General features: G+C 44.2%; 1 protein-coding gene across 3 annotated transcripts; it reads left to right on the top strand.

Moving 5' to 3' along the window:
* Positions 1–326: 326 nt before the first annotated feature.
* On the top strand, positions 327–13,268 carry LOC118562010. 3 transcript variants are annotated; one of them, XM_036134301.1, is made up of 14 exons: positions 327–414; positions 2,375–2,811; positions 2,929–2,988; positions 3,072–3,107; positions 3,196–3,259; positions 3,354–3,457; positions 3,563–3,835; positions 3,955–4,048; positions 4,712–4,779; positions 4,863–5,087; positions 5,197–5,256; positions 5,337–5,471; positions 5,767–5,838; positions 6,061–13,268. In XM_036134301.1, the coding sequence occupies exons 2-14, from the start codon at positions 2,716–2,718 to the stop codon at positions 8,236–8,238; spliced, it is 3,465 nt and encodes a 1,154-aa protein (XP_035990194.1). In that variant the 5' UTR covers positions 327–414; positions 2,375–2,715; the 3' UTR covers positions 8,239–13,268. The 3 variants fall into 3 exon arrangements, with proteins under 3 accessions (XP_035990194.1, XP_035990195.1, XP_035990193.1); XM_036134302.1 differs by having other exon boundaries at positions 332–1,287; positions 5,200–5,256; XM_036134300.1 differs by having other exon boundaries at positions 332–1,287.
* Positions 13,269–13,615: the final 347 nt, after the last annotated feature.

The raw sequence follows: 13,615 nt of genomic DNA, 5'->3' as shown, positions 1-13,615 counted from the left end.
AAACACGGAAGTAGAAGGCATTACTGCGCTTGCGTGCTAGACCGACCTGCTGGTCGCAGGCGTATGTTTTCTCCGTTTCAATCTAATTTTATCTTCTTACCATATGTTATTTTGCTGGAGTACTTCATTGTTTAATACGCAACAGAACTGTCTTAACAGTTGAACGGCAACCGATGTCCTTCCGCATCCGCTATCTCTTTTCGTACAGAGAGCGCTCCTCGGGTTATACAAACAAACGGCCAACGACCATATTTTAATATGACTCACAAGACAGAGAGCGCTCCTCGGGTTATACAAACAAACGGCCAACGACCATATATTAATATGACAACCATTGATTGTATCACAAACAAGGTGGGATATCATGTTGCTGTTTTGTTCTGTGTGGATTCATAGCTTCACGTCTGAAATACGGTAAGACCGGTTTCCACATCCGCTGGGTTACAAACATAGGTCTTTGTGCTTATTTGTCAACATCATTCTTTTACCACGCCAACACCCACGTCTTTACTTGTACAAAGAAAGCATGTTACTGTTTCAAATGCTGATTTCTCTGGCTGCTAACGATAAGCAGCCAGAGAACGCCATCCCTGCTCAAACCACGGCATGCTGCGGCCATTGGGAGGCGAGTCTGCCCGCTGAGCAAGTACTGCACGGCCGGATTTATTCCATTTTAAAAGGGCTACGCTCTTATTCTTTTTTTTGTGTTTTAATGACAGCTAACATCTGAAAGGTTTATTACCGCCTAACAAGTGGTGCGCTCTGTTCCTCGTCTTTGTTAACAGTAGCTCACACGGCTACCGTAAAACCTGTTTCTTAGCGCAATATGCTGATGCGCTTTTTCTACCGTAATAACTGCCCGTACGCAACGTTTTCTCCCTCAGACATAAACTGTTAACATAGGGGACATCTTTAGCCGGGGTCCAGCTTTAGCAGGTGGTCCAAAATGGACAAGCCACGGAAATCGGGGGATGTCTGCTCACCCAGCTACAGTACGCCTGTTAAGTCAGCCTTAGGTTCTGAGCTAAGCTACAAACTAAGCTAACAGAGAAATACCTGTCGACGGCTTTTTAAACTTTCTTTTTATGCGTTTTGCGGGTTTTTTATTGTGAAAGTATACCGTTACAGTTATTTGCTTTAATACTTTATTTTTTTAAATATGTATTTTATCTGTGAAGTGATGCGTCACATCAGGTGACAAAACGCAGCACCCTGATTGGCTATATTGTCGGTAGTTATGGGCCATTGTTCTCTGGAATGTTCCTTTCCGATTCTGCTTTCGTCGAGGTAAGACGTCTTTTTGCTCCCTACTTAAAACATGCTGTTTCGTTGCTTTTTCTGACTTAAATATGATTAAAATTGTTTATGGATGATAGACTAGGTATGTGCTTTGAAATTGTTTTTTTTTTCTGTCTTTGGCTGTTTAACCATACTTCCTAGCTTGATTTGAATTAGCTTGTACCCAGAGCTAGATCTGCATGCTAAAGACAGTTGCTTGTATCAGAACCTTCTTACCTTTCAAGAATGGGAACATCTTTCTCATGTCCGGAGATGTTCTCATCCTTGATAGGAAAGAACATTGGTTTGAGAGAGGCCTAAAGGAAGCCATTTTTGTGAAGAAAAAAACAGCCAGTGTCAAACGGGTGGAGGTCATGAGCTTATATCATACACTGGAGTGCTGATTTTGCCGAAAACCTGAAGTCACTGGCCGCCATCTTGCTACTCCTTAATCTCACTTAATCCCATAGCATTTGGTTGTAACAACAAGCAGTTTTCTGGCTGTGTGAAAACGTTTCACAGGTAATTCTACAGTCAGTGGATGTACTAACACTATCAACTACTAGGAAATTAGGTGCTGAAATATTTTACATGTTATTCACATTAAATATATATGTATATACAATTATGTGTATATGGATATCTGTGTGTATATACATGTATACATATATGTAAATATGTTTTTGTATATTTATATATTCATAAATGATATATATGTATATGTGTGTGTGTGTATATATATATATATATATATATATATATATATATATATATATATATATATATATATATATATATATATATATATATATAAAAATATATATATATATATATATATATATATATATTCAGTTTTATAGCTCTATTCAGTTTTATAGCTCTATTCCAAAATAGGCAACACACAGTACGGTGGGTTGTCCCACACCTCTGACCTGCCTGACCTGCCAGTTTACCAAGCTTTAGAGTGGTTCCAAAGTGGAAGATAAACCCCAAAATACTTGCTTAATACCAATTCATGTCTTTATCTCAATGTTTTCTTTAACTGATTAATTCTTTCAGTAACATTAATTCCAGTTTTCCTTGCTTCTCATTACAGCTTTCCACTTGTGCGAGACTTCTGCAGTTTGGAAATTTCCTTGTGCTACCAGTGCTGTTACAAATTACATTACACACATTTCTATTCTCTATCACCACATTAAAGGCACCTTACATCAGAATCCCATCATTGACAAACCGCATTTGCATATTCGATTACAACACAAAACCCCACACACACATACACACACACCCTTACTGACAGATATACACAGCATAAATTACTAGCATCCCTACAAATACAACTGTTGTATATTACAAATTTAAGGCATATTTTTCTGTCTGGTTTTTGGATAACATAACTTTCCTTCCAAGTCTTAGTCTTTCTGAAAGCTTCCCAGGATGCCACGCAGAGGTAGGGGCTCGGAGGCGGCCAAGAGGAGATGGAGGCGCCTGGACCAGGAGGATCTGCAGTCCACCTCATCGGATCGCACCAAGGTAATATATAGATGATAGTAGAATACGAAAATAACGTTTGTCTTTTATGTATTACTTAAAGTAAACTTTTGCGAAATTTGCACTTATGAATGTTGTGATGGGATTGTGTGTTTTTAGCCCGGAACGCCACCGACCACCTCACGGGTTTGGTCCCCCACGAAGTCTCCGCTGGTAAAGGTACAGCTATGATTTTTCCTTTTCAGCAACTTACTTGTCCATCATTTATGTTCTTTTCTCATTTGAGTTATTTTTGCTGTTAGATGTCCAGGCTGCTCGAGCCCCAGTCTCCTGACGAGGCAAGTACATGCACACTGCATTTAATTTATTTCCAACATTAATGCTGTTTTTGATTGTAGTTAAACGAAAGTTTTATTTAAAACTTAGGCGTCGTCGAGTGCCACAGCATACCAGGAGGAGCCCCGTGCGCCATTGACCTTTCTTCGGTCAGGTATGTAGTTTAAAAAAAATAATCCCTACATTTGTGCTTTTTACTTTGCCAAAGCTTCTAAGTTTCATCCTGTTGTCTGTGCTTCTCTAAACAGGCCGGGGGACGGGGCATCGTCATCGGGTGAAGCAGTGGCCGCGCTCCGATGTGACTGGGCTCAGTCACAAGTTGGTCCTCCCAGCCGAGGCTCCGGAGAAGAAGGTAGTTTTCCATTCTACTTTATCCACAAACATCACATCAATTTAGGAACACAATCATTAATCCTTTTTTTTTTTTTTTTTTTTTTTTTTTTTTGTTCTTTTTTAGTTTGCTCTGTTGGTTGGTGACTCCCATTTACGTGCTATCGTAGATGGCTTTGTCACCATGCCAGAGGGCAAGTTCTCCTTTGGGTTCCTTGCAACCCCCGGGGCCTCTGCGGCTCAGTTGAGGCGTGAGGTGCAGAAGGCAGTTCTACCCCGGACTCCAGAGGTAGTCTGTCTGTTGGCACCCAGCAACAACTTGACCGTCAGCAGGACACCGGAGGAGGCAGCTGTGGACTTTGACGACTTGCTGGCCACCATCTGCAGCCGCTGGCCTAACGTACGTTTAATTAAGACTGCATTTGTATATTGTCAACTAAATGTACATTAAATGCCATTTATGTGAAGTTGTGTTAATTTTTTATTTTATCCTATTCTGTCTCTGGATTCAAAATGCAGGTGGTTGTTGTGGACTTTCCTCCACGTCTTGTTGTGGAGGAAAGCCTGCAGCTTCTGCTGCGGCAGGCGTACCACCGGGTGGCTGCTCGGAGAAGTATGTGTTTTGCTGAGCTTTTCTTTACACTGAAACTACTGTTCATGTTGTTATGCTGATGATTGATAGCATTTGGTAATTGTCAGAGGTGGGAAATCCTGGTTCAGAAAGTAAAACATCTGTGCAGAGATTACTTCTAAGCATGTCCTGCTCCATGAAACAGAGAGGGACTAATGTTTAAACAGTGGTCTCTAACTGCAGTCCTCCAGGGCTGGTGTCCTGCAACTTTTACATGGGTCTCTCCATCAACACACCTGACTCTGATAGGAGCTCATTAGCAGAGCTGGACTGCATGTTAATAACGTACAAAGCAAATAATTCATGTTTGTATTGCAACGGACACATCTAAAAGCTGCAGGACAACAGCCCCCAATGATTACAGTTGGAGACCACTGGTTTAAAATCAGCTGCTTAAGTAAACAGCAAGAAGGAAAACCAGACACAGATGTCACGTTCCAAAGCAACATTTACCCACCTCTGTTTATTACGGTCATAATTTAAAGTTATCATCTCACTGATAATGGTGTAACCAAAATCTTCTGTTTCAAATACTGCTTTTCAGACCTACGTTTTGACGTTACCTACACATTTAAATTATGTTATGTTGGACTGACAGGAATTAAAAAATGGCAACTTTGTTTTCTTTTTTTTCTCTCTTTGGAGGTGTTCGGTACCTTTCTATTGCGGAATACTTCCCTCTGAGTCGTCTGGAGCTGTGGAGCAAGGATGGCGTATGTTAAACATCACGATAAAAATGCTAATGAAAGCTTACTGAAAATGGTTTCATGTGCTCATGTTTGATCGTCTGTGGCAGGTTCACCTGAGCGACACTCCTGGGATGGAGGTTCTTGCCCAGCTGCTGTGGGTTGCCACCTACACGCAGCTGGATGCAAGTGAACCGAAATCTCCAGCTCCTGTGACGGCTTCCCCTCCCCCGGTCAGAACTTCCCCCCCTCCTAGGCTGGTGGTGGTCGGCGAGGTGGCGTCTCCACGTCCTTCCAACCCCTTCGAATGGACACTCGTGGAAGGTGGCCAGAAGGTAATGACTGACTTTTTTTTTTTTTTACCTTTTTTTTCCTTTTCAGCTTTTATATGCTTTAGCACATTTCTGCCTCTGACTGATTTGTGGTTTTTAAACATCCATGAAGCAGCAGGTCCAGGGTGATGACGTCCGTCCACACTCCAGCAGGAGGATGGTTGACCAACAGGTCAGTATTGGCTAATCTTTTACTAAATCCGTGTCTGCACTTAATGTACGCATAAATTTATATTAAGTTTTTTTTAAAAGGGAGACCTGCTGGACCCTTCCATTCCTCCAAATCCTGTGTGGTTCAGCCCCGCCTTGCTGGAGGAGATGGATCGGATCGTCCCCTCGTCTGGCTGTGACTTCCTGGAACCCACCTGTGCTCCGAAGGGGAAGAAGGTGTGTTTCTGATTTTTTTTTTTTTTTTTCTACTCCTACCACCAGGGTTTATGTAGCAACCATGTCGTTTGTTCTAAAAGACACACTGAAGGAGCGGCAGGTGTGACTCTCTTTCTTACTTTGCATATGATTGCAAAAATAAAAATAAAATTTCTATGGTTACAGTTGGACTGAATGTTTTTTGTTTATTTTCGCTTCATGCAGATAGTACATTATAAGTTCTATGTCAATGTTGAAATCTCTTTCAAAATTTAAGTTCAATGTTAAATGTTGATGGATGTTTGACATGTTTCAGGCCGAGAGAACGCTGACTGTGAAGACCAGGCCCGTCCCTCACAAGACAAGGAGAGAAGTCCCCACGACCGAGGTAGGTGCTCCAGCTATGTCCTCTGACTTCTCTCTGGAGGGGAGCAGCCTGTTACATTGCATGCACACTCCCTACTAATAAACACAAATATTTCAACCATGCTTGGCACCTAAAATATTTCTGATCATTATTAATAGTTATAAAAATGATTTGTAAATTGGTCAGTACCTAAATGTTATTGACCAAAAATTAATATGCACCCTTTTTCTGATGTTCACACAGGACTGTGCGTTGGAACCTGCCGTTTGCGGTTCACCAGTCCGGTCTGTGAGGGCTACACATTCCCAGGCGGACAGGAAATATGGTATTTTTTCACGTAACCATCAGTGTGCATGCATGGCTCTGACCTTTTTGGCTTATCACAATGAGGGGTTGCAGTTTGACAAAGTGTTACTTGACAGAGTGCTTGAAAAAGGAGATGCACTGTATGTTGGCACAAAACAGCAGCTCATGTTGGATGGTACGTTTGCTGACGATCACTTGACAGTGGAAGAGATGCCCAAGCAGGTATTGACGGACAGGAACATCTACACTGTACACACAACAGGTATTAGAGTTGGTTTTGTCTTCCGACATAATGACAGCCCTCCAACATCACGACGCTTGGGTTTGGATCTTGCCTCACAACTGGAGTGCCTGTCTGAAAATGTGACCCATGCTTTCCTTCTGGTCACTCCAGAGTTCATTGCGGTTTTCCGTGACAGAGACGGTAGGTTTGGAGTTTTCGATTCTCACTCACGGAATTCAGCAGGCCTCCCCCACCCTAATGGAACAGCAATAATGAAGACGTTTAGCAACTTGACGCTCATGGTTCAGCATCTTTACAAACTCTTTCAAAACCGTGGCCCACGTGCTACTTATGAGTTTGTCCCAGTAGGGTTTGTCAACGATTTTGATGATGCCCCTGCTCCCGCCTTGGACTCTGTGAATATTTCCCCAGGACCCACAGAAGCAAGACCAGATGTCCAAAAACCAGAGAGCACTTCTGACAAGGAGGAAATGCCACCTTGGCTTTGTGATGTAGGCAACATTGTAGATGAAACCTTCCCAACAGTCCCAGATGTGTCCAAAATGCCAAAAGCCAGGAGGCAAAAGATAAAGCAAAGGATCCAAGCACAGCTGGGACAAAATGTACTAAGAAAGATAAAACAAAGCACATCCCAAAAACAAAGGTATGCCACCTGTCCATCATTTAAGTTAAGTAGACTACAAGCTTTAAAAAAAACATATGTCCTTAAAAAACAGCAGAGGAAGGACCACCTCACCAGCCGATACAAGAATGAACCTGCCTTTCGTTGGAGAAAAATTAATTACGTAAACGAAAAATACAGAACTGATCTCACTTTCAGGATGAGACAGAAAACATGCATGGGGCGCCATCTAAGAGAAAAATACAAGAGGGATCCTTCCTACCAAAGGCAAAAAAGAGAATATATCAGGAAACGATACAGCAAAAATCCCACCTACCGAAGCCGACAGAAGAAATATGTCAAAGTAAGATACACAGATCCCGACTTCAGAGCCAGGCAGAAGAGAGTTATGAGCAAGTATATGAGGGAAAAATATCACACCAAGTTAGCGTTCCAGGTTCAACATAATAAAAAATGTACGGTCAACAGGAAATTAAGGCTGTCAAAGCAAGCGCTTTCCAAAGATTGGACAATGCGGTGTGCTCTGCGAATCCGTAGGAAATACAGGAGGAACTTTGGTCATCACCAGGAAGCTCCACAGCCTCAGATCAGCCCAGAAATGAACGCAGCAATAAAGAAATTCCAGCACAAAATTCGCCATGGACCCACATACGTCTGCACGGTGTGCCACAGAGCTCTCTTCCCAGGTCAAGTGAAGCATTGTAACAGGGGTAAGTATAAAAAGAACATGAAAGTGGTGGCTGAGTGCTTAACGGGTACTTATGTACACGTCTGTGGATCTGCATGCTCTGCCCCATGTTCTGTAACTGAGGAGAGGATGCAGGAATGGATCTGCTTCACATGTGACAACCACCTATTTAGAGGAGGGATGCCACCAATCGCTGCTGCAAATGGCTTGCATCTGTCACCCATTCCCCCGGAGCTTGCTGAGCTGAATGTATTGGAAAGGCAGCTAATATCCAAAATTATCCCATTTGCAAAGATCGTTTCTTTGCCAAAAGGACAGCAAAAAGCAGTACATGGAGCTGTTGTATGTGTTCCTTCTGAGATGGAAACAACTGTCAACAGTCTCCCACGGCCCAGCACAGAAGCCCAGCTCCTACAGGTCAAGCTGAAGAGAAAAATCAAATTCAAAGGACATCAGTACTTCTACACCGTCAACATGAAGAATGTGCTGGCTGGTCTGGCCACACTTAAACGGACCCATCCCGATTACAGGGATGTTACTGTAAACGAGTGCTGCGTTTGACTTTCAAGAGGATGAGCCAACCGAGGAGTCTATCCCTGAATGTGACAATGATTCGGATGCGGCAACGGACCAACAACCTGAGCACATAGGGTAAGAGCATCAGGCGCTTCGGCCTGGTTTAGTCTTGGACACCTGTATGCAGCCCCCCGACCTGGCACAGGAAGTCCTTTCTTATGGAGATGGTATTTTCAGCATCGCTCCTGCCCAAGGAAACAAACCTGTTTCCTTCTTCAGTGTTCCCAGGCTTGAATCCATGGCTTACCCTGTCCAATTCCCCACTGGAAGAAACACCTTGGATGAAGCCAGGCGAGTCAAGCTGTCTCCGAGTATGTATTTCAATGTACGTCTTTTCTCGGTAGACACTAGGTTTGCGGCAGACCAGAGCTATCTTTTCTTTGCTCAGTTTGTCACTGAGACCCACATGGCCAACAACAGCATGTCTATACAAACACGGAAAGGGAAACCGACGACCAAAGATGGACGGAACATTTCCAGTAAAATGCTCCAGGATAAAGAAGAGGTGGAAACGCTGATCCAGAATAAAGAGGCCACTCGTTTCATGCAACCGTTACGAGGCACTCCGGCTTATTGGGAAAAAGGCCTCCGTGATTTGCACGCCATGGTTCGGCAGCTTGGAAAACCTACCTTCTTTGTGACCTTCTCCGCAGCTGAAATGAGATGGCCAGAGTTCATTGAGGCTATCAAAGCTCAGCATGGAGAACAGGTAGTGTTTTCAGATCTTGACTGGAATACAAAGTGCGATATTCTTAGAAGCAATCCGGTCACTGTCATGCGCATGTTTGAGAAAAGAGTGGACGCGCTTTTCACAGACCTCATTCTTTCCCCGGCACAGCCTCTTGGGCCTGTTGAGGATTACTTTTATCGTGTGGAGTTTCAGGCAAGGGGTTCACCTCATATACATGCGGTGATTTGGATTAAGGATGCACCCGAGATGGAAGACCCGGCATGTTGCGATGGAGTCATAAATTTCATCGACCGCTACATATGCTGTCAACTGCCCGATGAAACCGCAGACCCCGAGCTCCATAAAATTGTCAAGGAGGTTCAGATGCACAGCAGAAAGCATTCGAAATCGTGCAAGAAGGGAAACGTCGAATGCCGATTTGGATTCCCCAAACTACCGATGGAAAGAACCACCATCACCGTCCCTCAGTTCGATTTGGATTTGGAAGATGACGAGAAAAAAGCAGAGCAAGTAAAGGAAAAGAGAGGCCGGAAGAAGTCCAAAAAATCCAGATCCAGAATCATCTCTACACTACAAACGGTGGCTAAGAAGAAGCTGAAGCCTGTAAGGGATTTACTTATGGACGAAAAATCATCTTTCAAGGATTTGTCGGAGCTACTCCAGGCTTGTAACATGACCAGGCAGGAATACAGGTACTATGTTGACGCTCTCACTTCTGGGATGGTGGTAATGATGAAGCGGGACCCCAGGGACGCTTGGGTAAACGGTTATAACCCAGTTCTCCTCCGTGCGTGGAATGCCAACATGGACATTCAGTATGTGCTTGATGAGTACAGCTGCATCGAGTACATGATGTCCTACATAGCCAAGCCAGAGCATGAAATGGCACAGTACCTCAAGTCTGTCGTTGAGGATCTGAAGAAGTCCAATGTCAACCAGCAGGATGAGATGAAGAAGATCATGCAGGCTTATTCAAAACAACGAGAGGTCAGTGCTCAGGAGTCTGTAGCACGCACCTGCAGTCTACCTCTTAAGAAGTCGTCACGTAGTGTCATTTTCATTCAAACGGGTGAAGACGCTGTGAAAATGAGTCTTCCAATGAGCAGACTCATGAACATGGGCCCAGATGAGGAGGATATCTGGATGAAAGGATTGCCAGACAAATACGTCAACAGACCTCAAAATGTGGAATTTGAAGACATGTGTTTGGCTGTATTTGTCTCTGAATACAGGGTCCTGTATGGTAGGCAAATTGAAGGACCCAATGCAATCCCTCTCTTAAACGAAGCCGGATACATCCAGAAGAGAACAGTGGGGAAGCCAGCCGTCATTAGATTCACTCGTTTCTCCGAAAAGAAACAGCCGGAAAAATTTTACAGGCGGCTCCTGAAGTTGTACTTGCCACACAGGAGCGACGAGGATCTCAAAAGTCAGGAACACCCATCTTATGAAACCTTCTACAACAATGGACGTCACCGTAGGTGGAGTGTCAAACAATGGGTAGATTTTAATCAGAAGAGGTATGAAGGACAAGGGAAAAAAATCGACAAGATCATGGAGAAAATGAAAAAGCAAGGACCAGTTCGGAATGCTTGGAACACTTTTGCGCCCGAGGTTGAAGTCGAGCGTTTGGAATGTGTTGCGCAGCGGCCAGTGGTGGAACAAGACGAAGAGCAGGACCCGGTTCCCGAATACCAAATGGATGTAACCCTGCCGGCGATTGAAGTACCTAAACTGAGCCCTGACTTTGTGCGACAAATGTTCCGCAGTTTAAACCAGACTCAGTCATCTATATTCTATGCCGTTCGTCATTGGTGCCTGCAGCGTGTCTGGGGTCAGAACCCAGAACCCTTCTTTTACTTCTTGACGGGAGGAGCCGGGTGTGGTAAATCGCATGTCATCAAATGCGTTTACCAGGAGGCAACTAAGCTTTTGCGTCAGCTTCCTAGATTGCGGGATGTCGGTGACATGTCTCAGCCCACTGTGCTCCTCACCGCTTTCACTGGGACTGCGGCATACAACATTTCAGGCAAGACTTTGCATTCCATCTTAAAGCTCCCCAAAAGCTTGAAGCCACCTTATAAGGGACTTGGAAATGCCCTGGATGAGGTCAGAGCAGTTCTTTCCAATGTGGAGATCTTGATTATTGATGAAATCTCCATGGTTTCTAAAGAACTATTGGCATATGTTCACTGGAGATTTCAGCAGATCAAAGGGAACACAAGGCCGTTTGGTGGGGTCTGTGTTCTTGCGGTGGGAGACTTTCACCAACTGCCCCCCTTGGGAGCTTCAAGACCTCTTTGTGTCATGGAGGATGGTGTACTTGATCTCTGGAATGAGAATTTCTGCCTAGTAAGTCTAACCGAAATCATGCGGCAGAAGGATGACAAAGTCTTTGCTGAGCTGCTTAACCGGCTTCGCGTCAAAAGGAAAGCTGATGATCTCAGTGAAGAGGACAGAGCTTTGCTGACGCGGTGTGTTGCAGATCCCAAGGATTGTCCCTTGGATGTGTTGCACATATTTGCAACCAACAAACAGGTGGACGCACACAACGCTGCGGTGGTTGCCTCTTTAGGTACAGCGATTGTGGACGTTCACACAGAGGACTACAGGAGAGAAACCAAAACAGGAAACATGGTTAGTTTAGGCAGTTGTGTTGGGGGCAAAAGTCGAGATTTGCGCGACCACATACAAGCTGGATTGGGTATTAGAGTTATGATAACGAGGAACCTGGATGTAGAGGATGGCCTGGTGAATGGAACCTTTGGAACGATAGCCGACATCGTTACGGACACCATAGACGGAGTGGTAACTGTGAAACTGATCGGACTGAGACTGGACAATTCCACGGCTGGACAGACCAAAAGGATGCGTGGTAAACCGGACGACTTGGTATACATTGAGAGATTCGAGGAGCAAAGCAGCATAAAAGGAGTGGTGCGACGGCAGTTTCCACTTAAATTGGCCTTTGGGTGTACGGCACACAAAGTACAGGGGATGACCATGCAGTCGGCAGTTGTTTCTTTAAAACGTATCTTTGAACCTGGCATGGCATATGTGGCATTAAGCCGTACCACTTCTTTGGAAGGGCTTAAAATCATCGACTTTGATGAGAAGAAGATCTACGCTGATGAAAGTATCACAGCAGCTATGGATACGATGAGGCGAGCATCGTTCTTGAACACCAGCCCCCTGCTGCATTTCCCATCAAGTCCTCAGCACACTACGTTGAAAATCGTCCACCACAATGTCGAAGGTCTTGTGTGTCACTATGAGGACATGAAGCACCATCATGAACTGGGATTGGCCGATATTCTGTGTCTTACGGAAAGTCATTTGTTTGGATCTTCTTGTCCAGCTTCTTTGCAAATGGAGGGTTATTGTTTGTTTGCGCGCAACAGACATGTCTCCTACTCTAGCAGAGCTGACATAGCTACCAAGGAAGGGGGAGGAGTAGCAACTTAGTGCAGGAGCATTCTCCAACCTGAGGAACGGAGATACTTTCACAATGTTACAGATCTTGAGTACAATGTGATTAGATTGGACGCTCCGATATCCGTCCTTGTTGCCACAGTTTACAGGCCACCCAGTTATGATCTTGCCAGCTTCCTGAAAAACATTCAGAGCTTCTTAGATGGTCTTAATTCTTTTGATATTCAGCCGGTTGTTGTATTGGGAGACTTCAATGAGGATCTTCTCTCTCCGGGAAGAAAAGCAATCAAGGAGTTGTTTGAAATCAAAGGGTTCACCCAGCTTATCTCGGATCCAACAACGGAAAAGCGCACCCTGATTGATCACATTTACATATCTCGCCCAGAATATTGTGTCCAGTCAGGTGTGTTGCAGACGTATTACAGTTACCACAACCCGGTATACTGTATTTTGTCTTCTTTCTCAGCTGCTGCCTCTCCTTGACTTTGTGAAGTGGAAAATGTGATTGGGCAGGACTATGTTGCTTTGTTCTTGATTTAATAGTCCCCAATCACATAGCACAGTTGACTGTTAAGACCCTTTTAATAGTTTGAGTCTAACCATGAGCCTGCACTTGTGCAACTTTCTGCTGAGCAATGACTGCTCTCAATATGTTTTATGGCACAATTTGTTTCTCTTTCTTAGCAGTGCTCCCATTAGACTTTCCTTTGGTGGTGGTTGTTGTTGTTGTTGAGCCACTACTTGTACAGAGCTATGCAGAGCACCGTGTTCCAGAATGGCCATTTTCCGCTCCGTTATCTGGGAATGTGTATTTATTTCTCATCTCCGGAGTCTTCTCATCTTATGTCTGCTGCAGAATCTTCTCCTATCTCTGCTGCAGACTTTTCTCCTATCTCTGCTGCAGACTTTTCTCCTCATCTCTGCTGCAGACTTTTCTTCTATCTCTGCTGCAGACTTTTCTCCTCATCTCTGCTGCAGACTTCTCTCCTATCTCCTGCAAACTTTTCCCCTTCATCTCTGCTGCAGACTTTTCTCTATCTCTGCTGCAGACTTTTCTCCTATCTCTGCTGCAGACTTTTCTCCTCATTTCTGCTGCAGACTTTTCTCCTATCTCTGCTGCAGACTTTTTTCCTCATCTCTGCTGCAGACTTTTCTCCTATCTCTGCTGCAGACTTTTTTCCTCATCTCTGCTGCAGACTTTTCTCCTCCTATATGCTTTCTCTACTTTCCGCCCTGTGC

Source organism: Fundulus heteroclitus, unplaced genomic scaffold, assembly GCF_011125445.2.
Source record: "Fundulus heteroclitus isolate FHET01 unplaced genomic scaffold, MU-UCD_Fhet_4.1 scaffold_79, whole genome shotgun sequence".
NCBI lineage: Eukaryota > Metazoa > Chordata > Actinopteri > Cyprinodontiformes > Fundulidae > Fundulus > Fundulus heteroclitus.
This window is presented reverse-complemented; position numbering and strand designations above follow the sequence as displayed.